The following is a 20,585-nucleotide window of genomic DNA, read 5'->3' as shown; positions in this document are numbered from 1 at the left end:
ATATAGCACGTCGATTCAGGAAACACGTGTAATATGAATGCTGATTATCTGCCCATCTTTACTAAAGGCCTCTCCAAACGTCCGATAATATACCGCATGGAACTGATAATCCTATGTGGTTTGCAATACATTGCGGCATTTGGTCGATCGAGTGAACTCGTTGCCCCTACTTAGCTAGCAATTATCTAAAACCGCATATATGCCATTTGTTGCAAATCTGTAGAGCCTTAAGTATCAGAAATATATTGATTTACTCAAGACTGTGAGAGCACTGAGAGCAGATATGAGTAAACGGTTAAAATATGTAGAGCTTGGAAATTATAATGAGTATCTGTCCATGATGTAAAATATATAGATAGGTAGGTACCTGGTACTGTTGTTGCTATGTGCTAATAATACTTATTTTTATAAATATTTAAAACAGTCAAATTAGTTAAGTTATTTTGGAAAATTGTGATCTCTATTTCTTATACATATGTGCTTTCAATGTAATTCGTCGTTTATTTGCAAAATATGCACGAATAAAAAACGCGAAAAATTCGCATAAACTATATAAACAGGATTTGTGAAACATAATTGCATGATATAATTTAGAATGTTTTTAGCATTTTACATAGCTATGTGAGAAACTACTGTTAAAGCTAAAAAAAGCTAAGCTTGGATAATATGTAAGTAGTAAGAATAGTAAAAGTAGGTATTAGGGACATAATCTACCTACCTATAACTCGGATACACGACATCATCATATAGTTATGTTATGCAAATAATTTTTTACATAATAACGCACGAATAGCGAAAATCGAAGGTCACAAGGAACGCAAAAAACATCGTGATCGCGACACACCTCCTCTACTCCATTCACGTTTGAATTTTCGTCAGTCAAAGCTACAACTTGAAGATTTACGACTCATTTTCCTTTACCTGGCCTCCGCTTGCAATTAGTGTTTGCGTAGAGGCTCGACCGGCAACCAGTTTTTCCATTCCTTAGCACGATCTGACCCAATATTGTCTGAAGCCAGTCGTCGTCCGTCTTACTTAGTGTTTCATCGTGTTTTCTACTGTGGCATGATGTTGCTGAGGAAACTGTGCCGGACTTCTCACGCGATTAATATTTATAGGACATACAGTGTAAATGGCGGCAAGCAGGCTCCACCAAAAATTTTAATTACCGGTAAGTTGGAATATACTGAGGCAGAAACTATGTATTTTTTATTTGAAACGAATGATGGTTCTTATTAAAGGGACCTGCTGGAATTTGTGGCATAAGACCAAGCTACCTACCTACTTAAATAATTTGGGATGGTTATGTGGCGTTATCGCTTTTCCACTTTTGGATACAAATAAAATCACCGAGATGGAACTTGATACTTAATTGTTGTTATTTTATTCAAAGAACGTGGAGATTCTTGAGAAAGTGAAATGAATGCCATAACGCGTTTACGCACAGTACATAAAGTACGACTATACGTTGAACGACATACGTTGATAGAGTCCGATCAGCCGGCTCAGTCCGGCTCCGTATCCGTCCGGGTTTCCCCGGATTTTTCCTTGTTTGGAGACCGTCCGGCGAGGTTTTCAAAAAGTGTCGATGTTCAAAAAGCGATTGTTTTTTTTAAGTCTATGTCCGTGTTCGGCGAATTTAGAGATGGCAGCCCTAAGTATAGCGATATTTTTTGCATTATCATTTATCACTTAAAATGTCATTCAATAGAACTTGCTAACTATGTAAACAAACCGCCATACTAAAATTGACACTGAATGTCAATTTACTAGTAACTTTTGTTTACATAGTTAGCAAGTTCTATTGAATGACACTTTAGCGTGTTCTAGGGTCCTTTCAGGGAACGACAGTGACCGTGGACCTTTATTTGACTGGTTCGATGTTTGATTGTTCCTTGGGTCTAATGAACCTGGTTTAGTCCCTTAGCCCTGTTATTTTTTGCTGACGGTAATGATTTAGAATTGACAATGTAGAGTTTTCTACTGTTTCCTGGGATTTAAAAATTACCAAAATCTTAAAAGTGACTACAATTTCCCCGAAAATAAATTGTCATGGGCTTAGTTGGCCTATTTTTTCAACTGATGGTCTCTTAGTCTTGGTACCTACTCCTAAATATACGGTCATACTCATACCTACCTCATTGGATTCGTAATGATGTCTAGAAAAAATGTATGTATTAGAAGCGTGCTAGCAGTTAGCATGTAAAAAAATGAAATCAATGAGGACCACACGAATTTTTAGGAGCAGTACGAGGGGCGTTCAATAAAAAGTGAGAATGAGTATGTTATATACAACTTTTATTAAATGTAATTTTATTTTTCGACATAGTCACCTTTTAGCATAATACGCTTAGTATATCTTTTTTCTAAACTTAAAATTCCATTTCTAAAAAAGGTTTCATCTTGAGTACTTAAAAAATCTTGTACTGCAGCGACTACCGCGTCGTCGTCTTCAAATTTCTTGCCTCTTAGGTATTCCTTCAATCTCGGAAATAGGTAGAAATCACTAGGGGAGAGGTCTGGTGAATACGGAGGATGCTTAAGGATATCGAACCCAGCATCACGTATTGCAGCCATTGCAACGGCGGACTTGTGTGCCGGTGCATTGTCCTGATGGAACAACACAATTTTCGAGAGTTTACCTCGCCGTTTTTCACGGATCTCATTGCCCAATGTTGCTATTTGTTTGGCATATAAAGAGCCCGTAATTGTAGCTCCATGCTCGAGATACTCAATCATTACGACCCCTTTACCATCCCAAAAAACATAGCCCATGACCTTACCGGCAGATGGGCCCACCTTGAATTTCTTCGGAGTTGGAGATGATGGCCTTTTCCATGTCATAGACTGCTGTTTTGTTTCAGGGTCGTAATGATGGAGCCATGTTTCGTCCATTGTTATAAATCGCGCCAAAAAAAGTTCCCGGTCTTGCTGTATCAGGTCCAAAGCTTCTTGACAAATCTCGACTCTAGTTTGTTTTTGTGTGTCAGTAAGCATTCTGGGTACCCAACGCGCTGATACCTTTTTCATACCCAAGCGTTCATGTAAAATATTATGCACGCTCCCCGTTGAAATCTTTACATTTTCAGCAATAAAACGAACCGTGACACGACGATCCGCCAAAACTAAGTTTTCGACTTTTTTCACAATTTCTTCAGTTACTGCTGTAGTAGGGCGTCCGGAGCGGGGGTCATCCATGGTCGATGTTCTTCCACGTCTAAATTCGGCGCACCAACGTGCGACTGTCGAATACGGAGGAGCATTAGACCTTAAAGTGTCCCGTAAATCTAAATTGACTTGGTCCGTAGAAAAATTTTTCAAACACAAGTATTTGATAACGGCGCGCAGTACGGTTACCATCAGTTTGTCACTGACATAAACGCCGTCGAGAACGTAATTTACTTTCTATACATCCCGTTTGCACTAATATGCGAGTGCGAGCGAGATGTATAGAAAGTAAATTACGTTCTCGACGGCGTTTATGTCAGTGACAAACTGATGGTAACCGTACAGTTCAATTTTCTCCATTTTCGCTAACGTACTCAATAGCATCGCAAAGAAATCGCCGTATTTTTTTTTTAAACAAAAACAGTTAGTTTTTTTTTTCATGGCAATCAGCTAGGTAGATTAGCTTTACCGGCCAGTATTTACTTTCCTAATATTTAAAGAGTTTGCATCTCATTCTCATTATATATTGAACGCCCCTCGTAGGTATTAACTATCTCTATTTTTTCACCTTTTTGATCGAACTATCTACCATGATAGAGAAGTATTAGTAATAGACTATACGCATCAACGCAATAGATGATACGCATTAATATTCTTAGAATCTATATAGTTGTTTACTTCAGCAAATAGACACGTCGTAGAGCACACAAACATGTTTACTCTTAAGGGGAAATATGTAAAGTTTTGTATGTCCAGTTAATTATAGCCATATATGCGGCCATTCCACGGTAGTTTGACTTGAAATGCCGTTACGTAATACTATTAGTAATCGCGTATATTTTAGCTTCTTTCTTTTTATAGTTTATTAGTGCTGTGACTGGTCGTATGCCTATTACATACCTAGTATTAACCTAATTTGTTCATTACAAAACACACAAACTAGAAAGAAATACCTTGAATACTAAAATCCCTTTCAGTCGCGTATTTCACGCATGATTCCAATGAATAATGTCACAATTACAACTTGAAGTGCACGTTTCGTATTTCACCACTTGTGGTTTCATTAAATATATAACCCACTATAAATTTTTTGCTATTTAGATTAATAACTTGCGTAAAATAACTATCACAAGTTGAAACTAACCCAAATATGTGAACTTTTGGCATTAGAATGACAGTGACATTGACAGCGTGACGTTCGGTCGTATTGAAGTCTGAACTCCTAGTACAGAGTTAATACAAACAGTCCAAAACGCCTAAGATTTTAAACTTCCCGCTATGTTTTGAGTATGTTTGCTACTGGTGAACGTAAAATACTTCCACACAGGAGTGTTTTTCGGAAAGAGACTAAAAATATCCCAAAGTAAAATAATGCTTGCAGGTTCGTGCGTGTAGAGGGGCCATAAAGCGTTCCTTTTTATTATAATTTAGTCTACTCAAACTGACTACCCGATTATTGCCTGTGAATGTGTGCGTAGACGTCATTGAGAATATCTCCGTCTTTCTCTAAGACGCAAGCGTGAAAGGGATAGATCTTGGTAGCATCGAACTTTACGACTTTTGACCTCTTCCTCGGTTATGGTAGCCTGGTACTTTTGGTAAACATTTGTCTTGATAAATCACTGGTCGTCGGTTGCATATCGCTAATAGGTACGGGGCAAATGACCTCTTCCTCAGTCATGGTATCCTGGTACTTTCTGATTAATGTTTGTCTCATTATGTCGCCGTTATGTCGCCGTTATGACGCCATTATGTCGCCATTATGTCGCCGTTGTGTCGCCAATATGTCGCCAGTATGTCGCCATTATGTCGCCATTATGTCGCCGTTATATCGCCATTATGTCGCCGTTATGTCGCCAGTATGTCGCCAGTATGTCGTCAGTATGTCGCTGATATGTCGCCAATATGTCGCCGTTATGTCGCCAATATGTCGCCAATATGTCGCCGGTATGTCGCCGGTATGTCGCCGGCATGTCGCCGTTATGTCGCCAATATGTCGCCGTTATGTCGCCAATATGTCGCCGTTATGTCGCCAATATGTCGCCGTTATGTCGCCAATATGTCGCCGTTATGTCGCCAATATGTCGCCGTTATGTCGCCAATATGTCGCCAATATGTCGCCTGTCGCCAATACGTCGCCTGTCGCCAATATGTCGCCGTTACGTCGCCTGTCGCCAATAGGTCGCCAATATGTCGCCTGTCGCCAATATGTCGCCGTTACGTCGCCTGACGCCAATAGGTCGCCAATATGTCGCCTGTCGCCAATATGTCGCCGTTACGTTGCCTGTCGCCAATATGTCGCCGTTACGTCGCCTGTCGCCAATATGTCGCCGTTACGTCGCCTGTCGCCAATATGTCGCCAATACGTCGCATGTCGCTAATATGTCGCCGTTACGTCGCCTGTCGCCAATATGTCGCCAATACGTCGCCTGTCGCTATTATGTCGCCGTTATGTCGCCTGTCGCCAATATGTCGCCTGTCGCCAATAGGTCGCCAATACGTCGCCTGTCGCCAATAGGTCGCCAGTGTGTCATAAGGTCACCAGTAAGTCACATGTCGCCGTTATGTCGCCAATATGTCGCCGTTATGTCGCCGTTATGTCGCCGATATGTCGCCAATATGTCGCCGTTACGTCGCCTGTCGCCAATAGGTCGCCAATATGTCGCCTGTCGCCAATATGTCGCCGTTACGTCGCCTGACGCCAATAGGTCGCCAATATGTCGCCTGTCGCCAATATGTCGCCGTTACGTTGCCTGTCGCCAATATGTCGCCGTTACGTCGCCTGTCGCCAATATGTCGCCGTTACGTCGCCTGTCGCCAATATGTCGCCAATACGTCGCATGTCGCTAATATGTCGCCGTTACGTCGCCTGTCGCCAATATGTCGCCAATACGTCGCCTGTCGCTATTATGTCGCCGTTATGTCGCCTGTCGCCAATATGTCGCCTGTCGCCAATAGGTCGCCAATACGTCGCCTGTCGCCAATAGGTCGCCAGTGTGTCATAAGGTCACCAGTAAGTCACATGTCGCCGTTATGTCGCCAATATGTCGCCGTTATGTCGCCGTTATGTCGCCGATATGTCGCCGATATGTCGCCGATATGTCGCCGTTATGTCGCCAATATGTCGCCGTTATGTCGCCAATATGTCGCCGTTGTGTCGCCGTTATGTCGCCGATATGTCGCCGATATGTCGCCGATATGTCGCCGATATGTCGCCAATACGTCACTGTTATGACCCTAGCCATAGGTCCCTAATATGTCGCCAGTACGTCGCCTGTCGCCAATATGTCGCCAGTACGTCGCCTGTCGCCAATGGGTCGCCGTTGAGTCGCCTGTCGTCAATAGGTCGCCAGTACGTCGCCTGTCGCCAATAGGTCGCCGTTGAGTCGCCTGTCGCTAATAGGTCGCCAATATGCCGCCTGTCGTCAATAGGTCGCCAGTACGTCGCCTGTCGCCAATAGGTCGCCGTTGCGTCGCCAATAGGTCGCCAGTAAGGGGTATAAAAGGCAGGTGCGCGCCGCGAGCGATTCTTTCATTCTTCAACCATCGGCTAGCAGTGACTCTGGTTCTCGGGCGTTTAAATATTCGGTGAGCAAAGTTCCTCTACTACTGTTACTATGTTTGTTTTCGCTTGGGATTATCCTGGTGAATTTAAACGTGGAAATGGTGTCTGTGTTTGGTTTTGCGGGGACAATGTCGTCGTAAAGCTGATCTTAGACTTTTGTGGAGATTCTTTGTTACCGTGTACGGGATTTAAATATAGTGAAGTTTCCTACGCAGTGTTTTTCTAAGTGCCGTCACGTTATGCAGGGACAATATCGTTGCATAGCAGGGACTTGGAAAGCGTGTCTGTGTTTAGTTTTACGGGGACAATATCGTCGTAAAACTGAACTTGGGCTATTGCGGGGATTCTTTGCTACTGTGTGTTGTTATAGTGAAGTTTTCTACACTGTGTTTTCTAAGTGCCGTCACGTTATGCAGGGACAATATCGTTGCATAACAGGGGCTTGGAGAGCGTGTCTGTGTTTGGTTTTGTGGGGACAATATCGTCATAAAACTGAACTTAGATAGCGGTGTTTAAGGAAATTTCACTTCTGTGTTTAGTTAGTTTGATTTTGTGAGTAGTTTGGTTCGTAAAATTGAACCTAGTTATTTTAGTGTTTTACTATGGGGTCTTTTGCTATATAGTTTAAAACCAGATCATTGTTTGGACTGACTGTTTGTCCGACTGGACCGCTCACCCCTTGCGGTGTTAAATGTGAGCTGTCTAGGAGTCTTTTTGTTCCAAGATGAGGGTTATCTTGGCACCTTCTCTTTACCAACATAGAAGGTGAAAAACGTCTCCCTCCTTAGCTCTCCAATGTCCAGCTGTTAGATGAATAGTGGGGGTGTCACATGCGCACCATCCGGAGTAATCTGGGCCCATTTGAAATCTACAGTATTTGGAGGCTTCGTATATTAAATATATTTATTTATACCACTTATATACATAATAGGGACCTGTCTTACCCATGTTGCCACCCTGCCTCTGTGCAACCCGCCATGGGGGGAGACAAGCCCACGAGCTGTTAGGTTGCATTCTCGGAATCGCTCGCCGAACTCTTACAGTTTCTTAGTAGGGATACACTTGCGTATATTCCAAAGTACCAGGTCGATGGTAAGTACGAACTGTGCTTTGGTTATACTAGAGTAGGGACAAGGGTAGGTTTAGGGTAAATTCACACACTAATTATTCGGAATTTAGGGTTCGTTCTAGTCTTGGTCTGTAAAACTGATGTATTTCTCTTTTTAAGGGACTTCAACTACGGTCTTGCTAAACTAAAATTGTGCGTAAATAGGTATAGGGTTTCAATTGCTTAAATCTTCCAATATTTTAATTCATTTGGGGAAAATAATTAATGTAAAATCTTATCTCTATTTTTATTTATGAAATTCTGGTTTTCTGGTGTAAAGACGAGGTACTGAGTATTACAATCATGTTTCTAAGGTATTTACACAATAAAATCATAAATATCAAGTTGGGATTAGGAACACAGTCTATTCGGAGATAGAAAATCGACGACTAGCTGTTTTAGGGAACCTTTGGCAGGCAAGAGTAATCCAAAGGATATTTTGAGTGAAATAATGCTCATCTTGATATTTCAGTCTCATAAAATATAGTATATTTTTAACAAATAAACTTAGTACTTCGTTCATACTTCTAAAAAACTAGAAATACAGTCTATATTTTAGTTCTGGGGAATGGAAATGGGATTCGCATCCCTAGCTTTTGAAATAAAAAAGAATAGTAATTTTGATGACTGATGGATACTTTGACACTTCTTTCCATAGCCATCTAGGTACGCATAGGTTCCGAAGTGTTGGTCATAGCCCGTCTGGCTAAAGAGTAGGGTAGGAGTTCCAATTGACCTTGCTGATTGGACTAGGAGCCCCCAGTCCTGCATCGAGCGTATGGGTAGCATATTTCGTATAGAAGCTGGTAGTTAATAATATTAACTTGAAATGCTAGGGTGTAAATGGGCTTACCCCAGGAGTGCTACTCATATGTTATCCCGGAGGCTTAATAGATTGTAGCAGGCTTTTACCAACCCCATTTTTAAACTCATTTTACCAAATATATTTCTTTTATATTCGTATTATCATGTATGCTGCATTTATCTAAATAATATTATTTGAAGTAAAATATAACAACATTTACATTACACTAATAAATTCTGGTAACTTTCGGTACTATTTTCGTAATTTAATAAATTATTCTAGTAAGATACTCGTAACATCATAATAAAATGTGCTTCCAATATCATAATATATTTTTCCTACAGTCCAGGTAATTGTAAATAAGTCGGAGTCCAAAATTTAGCTGATACTCATTAAAGAACTTAGGGTACCGCGGTTCACATCGAGGGGTCCTAACGCTAGACTAGACGATCACGACTAAATCACATGGCCATATTCTAAGGGTAAATCTAAAGGGGGGTTCATATTAAGGTTAGTTAAGTAAGTTATGGAGGTAGTGGGAGGTGACATTTTGGTTCCGTGACCAAAGGATCTAAAATGCACCTTTTAGGTTCATTTTGGATACTGAGGTTTCTAAAAATAAATAATAGAAAGTAGCCTTTATGGCTACAGTGCGTATAAGGAATCTAGTAAATTATTTACATGAAAAAACCCGTGCCTATTTAAATTGTAAACTGAAATAGATTCTATATCATACACTAAAGAAAATGTGACCAAATCCACTGGTGGCCGAGGCGGGAATCGAACCCGCGTCTACAGCTTACGCGGCTAACGTCCGACCACTATAAGTATAGATAGACCACCCGCCGGCCACGGCCACGGCTAGGGTTGCCAACCGTACTATATTATATAGTATTGTACTATATTTTGGCTCTCTGTACTATATATTTTTGGAAAAATATATAGTACGCTAAAATACTATATTTCCGATTAAACGTATATTAAACTTATGTTTAGTATTTTATCTAAAAGTACTATATTTTTTGAAATGTACTATATTTTTGATGTCTTATTCTGGAAAATACTATATTCCACCAAAAAATAGTTGGCAACCCTAGCCACGGCGGTACCCGTCCCAAATAACCCAAATTCCCTGGTATTGGTATATACTTATTATGCTATCTTTTAAAGACTAGGGGCCTTTGCGCCGTACCTATTTGTTTAGTAACTATAGTAGGTATTATATATTATATACTTAATTACCTACTTGACGACTATTAGGTACTCTAGGCCACGTCACTGTCTTGTCTGTGGGTTACGTTCAAATAGATCCACGACCATGAAACTATCGTACCTCTACAGCTAGGTTGTTGGGTAAGGCAAGTAACATTTTCCGCGATGATTGCTTACTTAAACCTTACCCTAACCTTAAACCCTTATAATGTAGGTACCGCCTAAGACATTCTAAGGTTCTAAGGTCACAACATCCCCAAATCTCCTTGATATAACAACACACGTGATCCCGACTATTCGGAATTCCGAGGTGGATGATTGATGTCGAATGGTAGTATTTTACGCGATGTTCCTAATATGTAATTATATTTTGTAAATAAAATAAAATGTATTAAGTTAATAGACTGTTCTATAAAACGGTACATTAATCTGCAGAGTAATTAGGTACTTACTTACTACCCGTTACGGACACGGACCGTAGGTAGTTGTTGCATTTTTCATTGAAAATCTTTGAATAATTCACATTCAATAATTCCTGACCTTGATAGTCTGTGAAAGTAGATGTCATCTTATTTACAAATACCAGCTTTAATAGAGTTAATTAGAGTCTAAACGTAAATATATGTACCTACCACTCCTACCAGTGGCGGCGCGTCCATAAAAGCCGATTCCCACCGGCTTGCCTGTTTTTGGACGTTTGTGCAGAGTTGTAAAGGAAATAGGTACCTAAGCCAAATTAGCCCCGGCTTGCCTATGGATATGTTTGACGCGCCGCCACTGGTACCTACCTACACTAAGAGCCACTTGCACCATTCACAAGCCGGGGTTAACCGCGGTTAAACCTGGAGTTACCATGGTTACCAATACAATTTGACACTAAGTTTACGGTTTAACCGGTTAACTCCGGGTTAGTGGGATGGTGCAAGTGGCGCTAAGTATAGTTATGGTTATAATAATACTAGTATACCTACTTATTCTGTGGTATAGACTATAGTGTCCACAAAAATCCTCAATACAAGGCTTGTTGCCTAGACATTCAATCTATCGAAAATATGAATCTCTCGTTCTAGATTTAAACTAACACTTTTGCTCTTGACCATGCAAGTGACCATGTTCCATTAATATATCTTAGTACCTATAGTCCTTTTCTAATACAGTGTACTTATATCTACGTACCATACAGGTAGGTAATCAAAATCATCGTTAACATCGGAATTATTTACTTTTGCAGGAGGTCTAGGTCAGCTCGGCGTCGAATGCGCCAAGTATCTACGAGGAAAATACGGTCGAGAAAATGTCATACTCTCAGACATCATTAAGCCAACGCCGGACGTCGTTAAAGATGGCCCTTACATCTTCGCGGACATCCTCGACTTCAAGGGCCTGCAGAAAATTGTCGTCAACCACAGAGTTGATTGGCTGATCCATTTCTCAGCATTACTCAGCGCTATAGGAGAACAGAATGTTCCTCTAGCGGTCCGAGTGAATATAGAAGGAATGCATAATGTTATAGAACTGGCGAAGCAGTATAAACTAAGAATCTTCGTCCCTAGCACGATTGGAGCCTTCGGCCCTGATTCTCCTAGAAATCCTACTCCTAATGTAACTGTACAGAGACCTAGAACAATTTATGGCGTGTCGAAAGTGCACGCAGAATTAATAGGAGAATATTATTTTTATAAGTTTGGTTTGGACTTCCGGTGCTTGAGGTTCCCGGGAGTTATCTCTAGTGATCCGCCCGGCGGTGGCACCACCGGTAAGTGAATTTTGATAAAATAGCCAGACCAACTATAGTGTAGTAACTATACCTACGTATTTACTGGCTGAGTGATCCGAAGAGTGGATCTCGGCCTTTGCCTCAGACACAGTGACAACTCCACTTTTCCTGGTCAGATCTTTTAGGGCCCCATCGCTCCAAATGGTGATTGATATGGAGCAATGAATGAAACTCCATTCCACGTGTAAAAAACTCCTCGTTACCTCTACATCTTCAATTTCAGCACTTCTTGAATTGAGTCCTTCATAATCCCCAATGCCACATTAGAAAGCTTGTCTGATAGTTGTAATTGTGGAAATATGTGTGTGAATTTCTATTTGTCTTATTCCAGACTACGCTATTGCAATTTTCCACGATCTCATTCGTAAGGGCAACTACGAATGCTACCTGAAGCCCGACACGCGCCTGCCCATGATGCACGTGCGAGACGCCCTCCGAGCCCTCTCCGAGTTCCTCGAGACTCCCAACGAACTGCTCAACAGGAGGGTCTACAATGTTACCTCCATGAGCTTCACGCCGGAAGAACTGTCTGATAAGATAGCTAAATATGTACCTGACTTGAAGATCACGTACCGCCCTGACAGCAGGCAGGATATTGGTAAGATATATACTTACCTGAAATTTGTATCTTTCATACCTATAAACGCAACAATTTTATTATTTTATTCAAATAAGTGGCCTTACTAAACCGTCGAAGGCTAGCAACCGGAAAGTAGGCTAAGTTATGCTGATAGGGTGCAACCGTGAAATTCTAGATAATACAGCTGTATATTTATGCTCGCTGGGACGGTAAAAATCTAACTGCCATCGTAAATGCCTACGCTAGATAGTTCGAGAAACGCCAAGTTTATGTAGTTCACTCATGTGTTCTCCGTGAAACAAGGTTAATAATCTGAAATAATGTCTTTATCTTATTTTCCGCTACGGACTGCTACAAACGGCCAAGAGCAATAAATACGTAAGAGTTTGCTACGATTTATATAGGAATATTACTGTCTCATCCCAGCAGCCAGCTAACAACTACGGGTTTTAACTTTTAAGCGCATATTTCTAACTAATATATTTTACGTTTCAGCGGACTCCTGGCCCCAAGTATTCGATGACAGCGAGGCTCGCCGCGACTGGAATTGGAAGCCAGAGGTGAACCTCGACAACTTGGTAGCACTCATGATGAAGGAGGTCAAAGAGAAGATTGCAGCTAACGGCTTATGAGCTGACGTTCAGACGTACCTTCTATTAGGGCTCAATTAGACGATACGAGAACACGTATGCGAGTTTCATTACATTGCGGGTTTTGATCGGTCGGTTGAATTGGGCGTAACCAGGGCGTAACCAACAGTCCGCAATGTACCTAACTAAAATCGCATGCGAGTTCGCGCGCCGTCTAAATCAGCTCTTAGGCTCGGTTGCACCAAACCGTCTGTCACCGTTAAAGAGTTAGCTAAATTCTATTGTATGGGAAGTAGGGATTGCTCCCGGTACTGGTTTTCTATACAAATACAGTACCGGAACCGGGAAATTCCCGGTTCTCGCCATATAAACTCAGTACCGGGAGCAATCCCTAATGGGAAGTCTCATAGTTCACTGCCGAGTGACGTTAGTCAGTCCGTCAACTGTGGTTGGTGCGACCGGCCCTTAGTTATGCTTCTTCTTCTTCTTCTTCTTGTTAGGGGCTATATAAGGCTCCAAAGCCTATGTATCACTGCGACCATCGCTGATCTATTGTGATCGCCACCTACTACAACTCTCGATCCAAACATGCAACTTCAAATAGCTGCAGGATCTTTTTGAACTCGAGAGACTTTACCTCCTCCGGGCGCAATATGTGCCCGCCCAGGATTAAGTCACGAGTACGCATTAGGCAAGGGCACTCTGTGAGGATGTGCAAGGGCGTCTCCTCTGCCTCCATACAGAGTCTGCACCGCCCCATGTCACGTTTCCCCATGGTGTGCATGTGCTTATTTAGGCAACAGTGCCCAGTAAGCACCCTTACCAAGTTGCGCAGTTGGTTCCTAGACAGCGCTAAGGCGTTCGAGGACGCCTTTTTGCTGAAGGCCTTGATAAGCGCTTTGGAATGGTTCAAACCTGTTGTTTCCCTCCAGAGTTGAATTGTTGTGTATTGACAGTAGGTCTTTAGGGTGAGCCGCGTTAGGCTTTTGGGGATACCACAAAACGGCTCAGGACTGTAGTTTATCCCTTTAGCCCCTGCTCGCGCGAGCTCGTCGGCCTTTTCATTTCCTACGATACCCGCATGCCCTGGGACCCAACGTAGAACAACTTTGTTCCTGGCTCCAAGGTTGTTCAATAGTTGCCTGCAGTTCTCAACCAGCCTCGATGTGGTGACATCAGAGGTTAGGGCTAAGAGTGCCGCCTGGCTATCCGAATGGATATAGATTGTGTGATTACCGTAGTTGCTTTGCAGATTGATTGACGCACATTCTAGGATGGCGTATACCTCCGCCTGGAATATAGAGCAAAAACGTCCTAGGTTTAAGCTGATGCTTTTCCTAGGCGCTTCACCGTATACTCCGCAGCCTACTTCAGATCCGGATTTGGAGCCATCAGTGTACCACCTTAGGCTTCCTTCTTTCCACTTAATTTGACTGTTTGACCAGTCCTCCCTTTTGGGGAGTTCCACTGAGTAATGTTTGAGTGGACAAAATTTGGGTGCCATAGTGTCGGATGGCATCCCAAGAACAGGGATATCATACACTGATTCCTTAAACAGTCTCAGAGTTTTCGATAACCAATTACCTCTCCTCGCGCCCGCTATTCTAAGCATACTAGATTTCGCCTCCAACTCCAGATGCAGGTGAAGGGGCGGTAGATTTAGTATGGCCTCTAGGGCTGCCGTCGGGGAGGATGACATGGCTCCAGTGACGATGACACAGGCAGTTCTTTGCAAGCTGCCAAGCTTCGTCACTGTTACCTTCTGCGTCGTTTTCCTGTACCATGCTACAGAGGCGTAAGACACTATCGGCCTCACTATAGATGTGTACAGCCATAAGGCAATTTTGGGTTTTAGACCCCAGTTAGTTATGCTTAGGGAGGGCTGATTGTGTCAAACCACCTGCAATCGTAATTATGTTTGATAAGCTGCCTGCTGAAAGGATATAGAAAATTAGAATTAGGAGAATTTTATTATTACTTACTCATAATAGGTAGTACTAAAATTTTAGATAATAATTGACAACCGTAAATTTTCATACTTGTACATTTAAAAACTTTAAAGAGTTTAAAGTGTTCAACCCTCAACTGTGATTTTCACATTTTATAATTATAATTATGTGTATTAGATTGAGTCAGTGATTACCTATATAAATGAGTTTAATTTATTTACAGTTGTTTCTTTGTCTTATAGAAATACCTAACAGCAGTTCCTTATGCTAGGAGCGCTTTTGTGATCTACTTATTTTAAATTGTCCGTTAAAGAAAGTATGTATACTTGGTCAACCAGATCTTGTCAGTAGAAAAAGGCGGCAAATTTGAAAAATGTAGGTGCGAAGGGATATCGTCTCTTAGAAAATTTGAATTTCGCGCCTTTTTCTACTGACAAGATTTGGTTGACCATCTACCTTATATATATTATACTACTCTTTGATCTACCTATAATAACTGTTGATCAATATTGAACACGTCTGCTGATTTCATCAAATAAATTAGTCTTAGTTTACCTATGTTAACGATATTTTTTTAACAGGTAAAAAAATGCTCAAATAAAAACGCTTGAATATGTAATCCATGACTTTATTAAAAAGCATACATAAAACAAATTAAGTAAAAATCCTTTACCTTAAGCATAGTGGATTTTTAGAAACTATTTTATTAATAAGCTGGTTAAAGCAATATCTGGTGAATGAAATATGTAGTTAAATAAATGACTGAAAATGCAATCTGTCTGCCAAACAAAAATGTGTGTTGATACCTATCATTGCAGACTCTTTGCATTACGATGAATCACTGTGTTGACAGGTTAAATGGCAATTGCTGGGCGCTCATTGTCAAAATAGCACCTAGTACAATATTATACCCGAGTTTATTATAGGTTAACCTTTTCGACGCCGTGTCAAACACAAAAGCTGTCTCTCAGACGCCACGTCACCGAAGTGTCAAAACTAGAAACTGAAATTGAACTTTATGTGTGCATATGGCACCTAGGTTTATGTTGCTCTGTGGTCTATGACCGATTAATGTCTTTGGCGTTGGACCTGCGGTGCGTATATATCGGTAATTGGCGTCCAAAAGGTTAATAGATACATTGGCATGGCACGACAACATTGGCGAGATCTCAGTCTCGCATTATCTATATGCATAGTGCGTGATAGTGATAGGGGAACTAAAAGCGTGGCAAAACATCGACCATCGACAACAATCATGTTGAATGTGTAGGTACCTGTACAAAGCTTGGCAAACAGATTTATACAAATTAAAGTAAATAAAAATCATTATTTTAAATACATACCTCTAGTCTAGTTTAAATACATATGTAGCAATTTGTAATAAAAATTAATTACATATTTACATCGTCATTGTAAATCATTCATTTCTGTATTGTGGCTCTTTTTAAAATTTTAAATACATACATAATACACAATTGTCATAAGGCCGAACGTCAACTGGGTACGAAATATTATTTTATTATTTATTTCTAATAAGCAAAATATACTTTTACAGTACATATGGGACTATTTTTCCGCACTAGTGCGTAAAATAGCACTTTTCGTGCGATGTCGAAACTAAAAGTGCCATATGTACTGTAAAACGTTGTTCGATACACGTGCGAATAGGTAATTCGCAACTCGTGTCGATTTAAAACACTCCCTTCGGTAGTGTTTTAATTTATCGCCACTCGTTTCGAATTTCCTCTTTTTCGCACTTGTATCGAAAACAACTATATCACTAAAGTTTTGCTGTAAGTAGCTAACAAAGTGATTTCCAACAATCTACTGCGCACGACATTATCACAATCAAACACAGAATTTGATGATAGCAGATAGAGAGTAATAGTGGGTTAGGGTACTAAATTCATAGAAAATTCGCATCGAAATAATAACCCACTTGTTTTTGTGAAATTTAACCTCGGAGCCCTCGTGGGCCCTGTAGGCAAATGTCAAACCCTGTATCTACCTAGGTAGGTAGATAAAGGTATTTGTTTATTTTATTATCGTTGCTGTTCCGAACTCTTTGTTTAAAATAAATGCTTTTTTTTTAGTATAAGCACTTAAGATTTTTTGGTCTTCAACTTCTCTGGGGTTTTTAAAATAAAATAGTGCGCATACTATACAATACTTTACATTAGTCGATGATTTTCCGAAATTTTACTAGGCAACGCCACTAGGAATTTATAGGCCGCATTTTCAGACCTGGTGCTATATTAGGTCAATTAAATTAGATTTGTTCGAATAATTAATTCCCAGCAAGCTGGAAGCTGGAAAGATTAAGCTCCCCGCACTCAGCAGAGTAAAGTCAAGTCATTCAATAGAACTTGCCAACTATGTAAACAAATCAGTGTCAAATTCAGTATGGCGGTTTGTTTACATAGTTAGGTTCTATTGAATGACACTTTAGATATAAGTATTAGGTAACGAAAAGCACTCAATTATTTCTACTTTCAAAGGAGAAATAGAACGCGAGCTTAGTTGCGGGCAGGCCTTTGGCCCAGTGAGAATTGCCTCTCTCTACTCTACAGTGGCATTTATAATTAGTTCGGTACACGAAACTGACGTCTGCGGGCAACAAAACTGCCCGCAGACGCTGAAAGACTTGACTTTGAACATTCAAATGTAATAATATTAATGAGCATTTTCGCAAACAGAAGAATTTACTAGAGTTCGTCGTAGAATTCGACGAAACTGCTTAAAAACTGCGAAAGCTCGATGAATGTCCAAGACTAGCACATTGAGAGTTAAAGTTACTTTTATTTTCATGGGTAAAACCATTTGTATTTTTACTAAAATGCCTGTTTTTTATGTAGTTGTAGTTTTTCCTTCTAATTTTGAACACCACTTTAAGTCATCATTGGACATAGTAATGATCGTGTCAAATGCCTGTAGAACCCACAGTGTAGATGTAGGTGATATAATAAAGCCTGTAACAATTATGTTATGAATCACACACATCTCAGTCTTGATATTTACTCATTACCTGCTAAATACTATTAAAAATTAAATCATTTACATAAGGCTCCGATAATCGATATGGCAGAAACAAAGAAAAAAGTAGATAATTTACAAAGGAAGGTAAGTCCTAGTTAAACTTTTCGTATTTTGTTTACACGCCATAATATATTGTATTGTAATGTAATACTTTATCCATACAGAAGGCATCAGCTTGGATCTACAAACGCCGCTTTATGAGTTACTGCCTAAGCTGTAGATGTACCTAATGGGGTAATATAACTATTTTCAAACTTTCAAAGTAATATAAACTCTATGCAATGATCTTATAAGGTTAAAGTTCTATGGCGCGAATATATACATATTTATATTTTTTATATGGATCAAATGCCTACAGCAAATGCTATTATCTAAATATCATATGGACGTAATCAATAATTGAATGTTTAAGTCTATTATTATTAGACGTGTATAAAATTGATTAGTCTTGAAATCAAAGCGAAGGTAGAGTTATCTTATAATTTTGATATCACTATTTTAGATATACTTTATCTGGCCTTCGAAAATACTGCAAAATAAACAATAAATTAAAACGAGATCCAATTGACAGTAATGAAATAGCATACATAAACTCCGATTTTTAAATAATAACACTATAATAAGAATGAGTAAAATAGAGAACATTCTAAAAAATCCAGTTATTGTCTATTATATACATATAGGCACAAATTGTTATATTGTCTACATTCAAACAACATACCCGCCAGTGAACATGTAAAAATCACCGTATATTTTAATATAAAAGAAATCTATCTTCTTAGCATCATTCTTTACATGGAGCCACAGTATGTCGGCACAATGATGTTAAATAAATAATTATGCTTTATCAGATAAAAAACATTAATTTTTGTTTCCAAGGAATATTTCCGAAATGTAATATCGATATACTTCAATCTTTCGCAAGTTTAACTAGATAATTTATCACAAACTTAAATATAAACAGTAATTGTGAATGTTTATTATATTATTTTAATCTATCAAAATATAGCATTTCTTATAATGTCAAAATTACTTCTCATATAGTCTAGTCCTTTTATTTTGGTTTTAAAATTAAGACAACTGCATCGATTTACTTAAACCTAAAAATGACAAATTAAAATATATATATACAAAACAACAGTTAGTAATATAACAAACAATTTCGACATAATCCCTAAATAATAATTCTGTAAAAAACATTCACAATAACAAATAAAAATAAACCTATTCTAGCGACTTCATGTATTAAAAATTAAATTTATTTTACCTTTTCTAATAATCGTATATTTCAATACGAAACCTACAAATACATGGCAATGGCAACAGTTTAGGTTTCATATCTATTAATCGTTTAAATTCGTGCTAAAACAACGGCAAAATTACATGAATGCGGTAGAGTAAAAACACTCATAAAATGCACACAAATCTGCAAGTATTTTCAAATTTTGCAACCCGAATCCTAATTACAGGGAAAATCCGCCCAACCCGGTATCAGATCCAGATAATACCCTATTGACGGTTGAAATAACTAGCTGGAGGAGCGTACATTTTATAATTGCTTTAACTCTATGCTATTATTTTATTTACCTTGCCGATGCAGTGCAAGCATGGGAGCGTACAAAAACATACAACAGAGCGTTTATAACATTCAGATATTTCAATTTGTTATTTTTATTAAAACGCCCTTACAGTAGACAACTGGCTACAACACATGACTATAGGAAAAGAAAAATACAGTTTAATATCTTAAGTACAAGAAAATGCAAGTAACACGTAGGGAAAAATGCAGTAGGAATACAAGTGATGTCAACAATACATCTTGAAAATTAACTGCTGGACAATATTATTCACTCGCTTAATAAAACCTTATATGTAAAGCTAGAAATAAGTGCAGCTAACGAAGTAATTTTACATCTCAGTGTCTTAAAAACAAAGTACCTTATCCCTATAAAACGCAGGAAACCTTGTTGTGGACATGGACAGTCTTAGTCGAATCAATTTGATTAGGTATTTGGTGCACCTACAGTACCTGCCATTATGTCAGATCCACTTTCGTATCGTTCGTTATCTTTTCACGTACGTATATTGAATATTAGGCGATACCCATCTTGTCAATTTTGTGTAATTTATCGACGAATCAAACATTTTATTTGAAATTTAGGCAACTTAGATGACATGTACGTGTACTAAATCTTATGTTTTTAGTTGAATGGTGCCACTGAACTGATTGTTTAATCTATAGTAAAAACTAAATGTGATGAAAGTTAATTACGAGTATATTGTTATAGTAGATAGATGATCATAAATAAATTTTAGGTCTAACCGGGCCGTAGATATTCCTTTGTCTATATTCCATTCAGTAGGTAGAAAGTTAATAAATAGATTAAAAGAAGTTATAGCAATATCTGGATAATACTCTGAAAAAACTGATTTGAACAGAATGCCTGCTCCAATAATTATAATAACATTTCTTATCCAAATTTTGATCACATTTTCTACACTAAATTTAATTAGTGATAATGGCAAAAATATTTATACTCTTTTACGCCAAACGATATCATTGGTAACGTGATCGAATATTATATTCAACGTTATACCACATCATAAGTATTCGGGGCTTTAGACCGATCTTTAAAGATGTAGTAGTAGATACTCGACTGTTTGTAGTAGATACTCGATCAAGATTACTAAAGATATCGTACTCTGTTTCCACACGATCCCTGCAAAAATGCCGATATTCTATCTACTGCAAAAACTAAATTGTACTTTAATCGTTTCCAGAGTTGTTTTTTAAG

General features: G+C 39.2%; 1 protein-coding gene across 1 annotated transcript; it reads left to right on the top strand.

The window, feature by feature from the left end:
* The first annotated feature begins 948 nt into the window (after positions 1 to 948).
* On the top strand, positions 949 to 12,859 carry LOC134648505 (L-threonine 3-dehydrogenase, mitochondrial). Its single transcript, XM_063503026.1, has 4 exons — positions 949 to 1,171; positions 11,090 to 11,614; positions 11,967 to 12,233; positions 12,711 to 12,859. The coding sequence occupies exons 1-4, from the start codon at positions 1,066 to 1,068 to the stop codon at positions 12,845 to 12,847; spliced, it is 1,035 nt and encodes a 344-aa protein (XP_063359096.1). The 5' UTR covers positions 949 to 1,065; the 3' UTR covers positions 12,848 to 12,859.
* The last annotated feature ends 7,726 nt before the right edge of the window (positions 12,860 to 20,585 follow it).

Source organism: Cydia amplana, chromosome 5 (assembly GCF_948474715.1).
Source record: "Cydia amplana chromosome 5, ilCydAmpl1.1, whole genome shotgun sequence".
Lineage (NCBI taxonomy): Eukaryota > Metazoa > Arthropoda > Insecta > Lepidoptera > Tortricidae > Cydia > Cydia amplana.
This window is presented reverse-complemented; position numbering and strand designations above follow the sequence as displayed.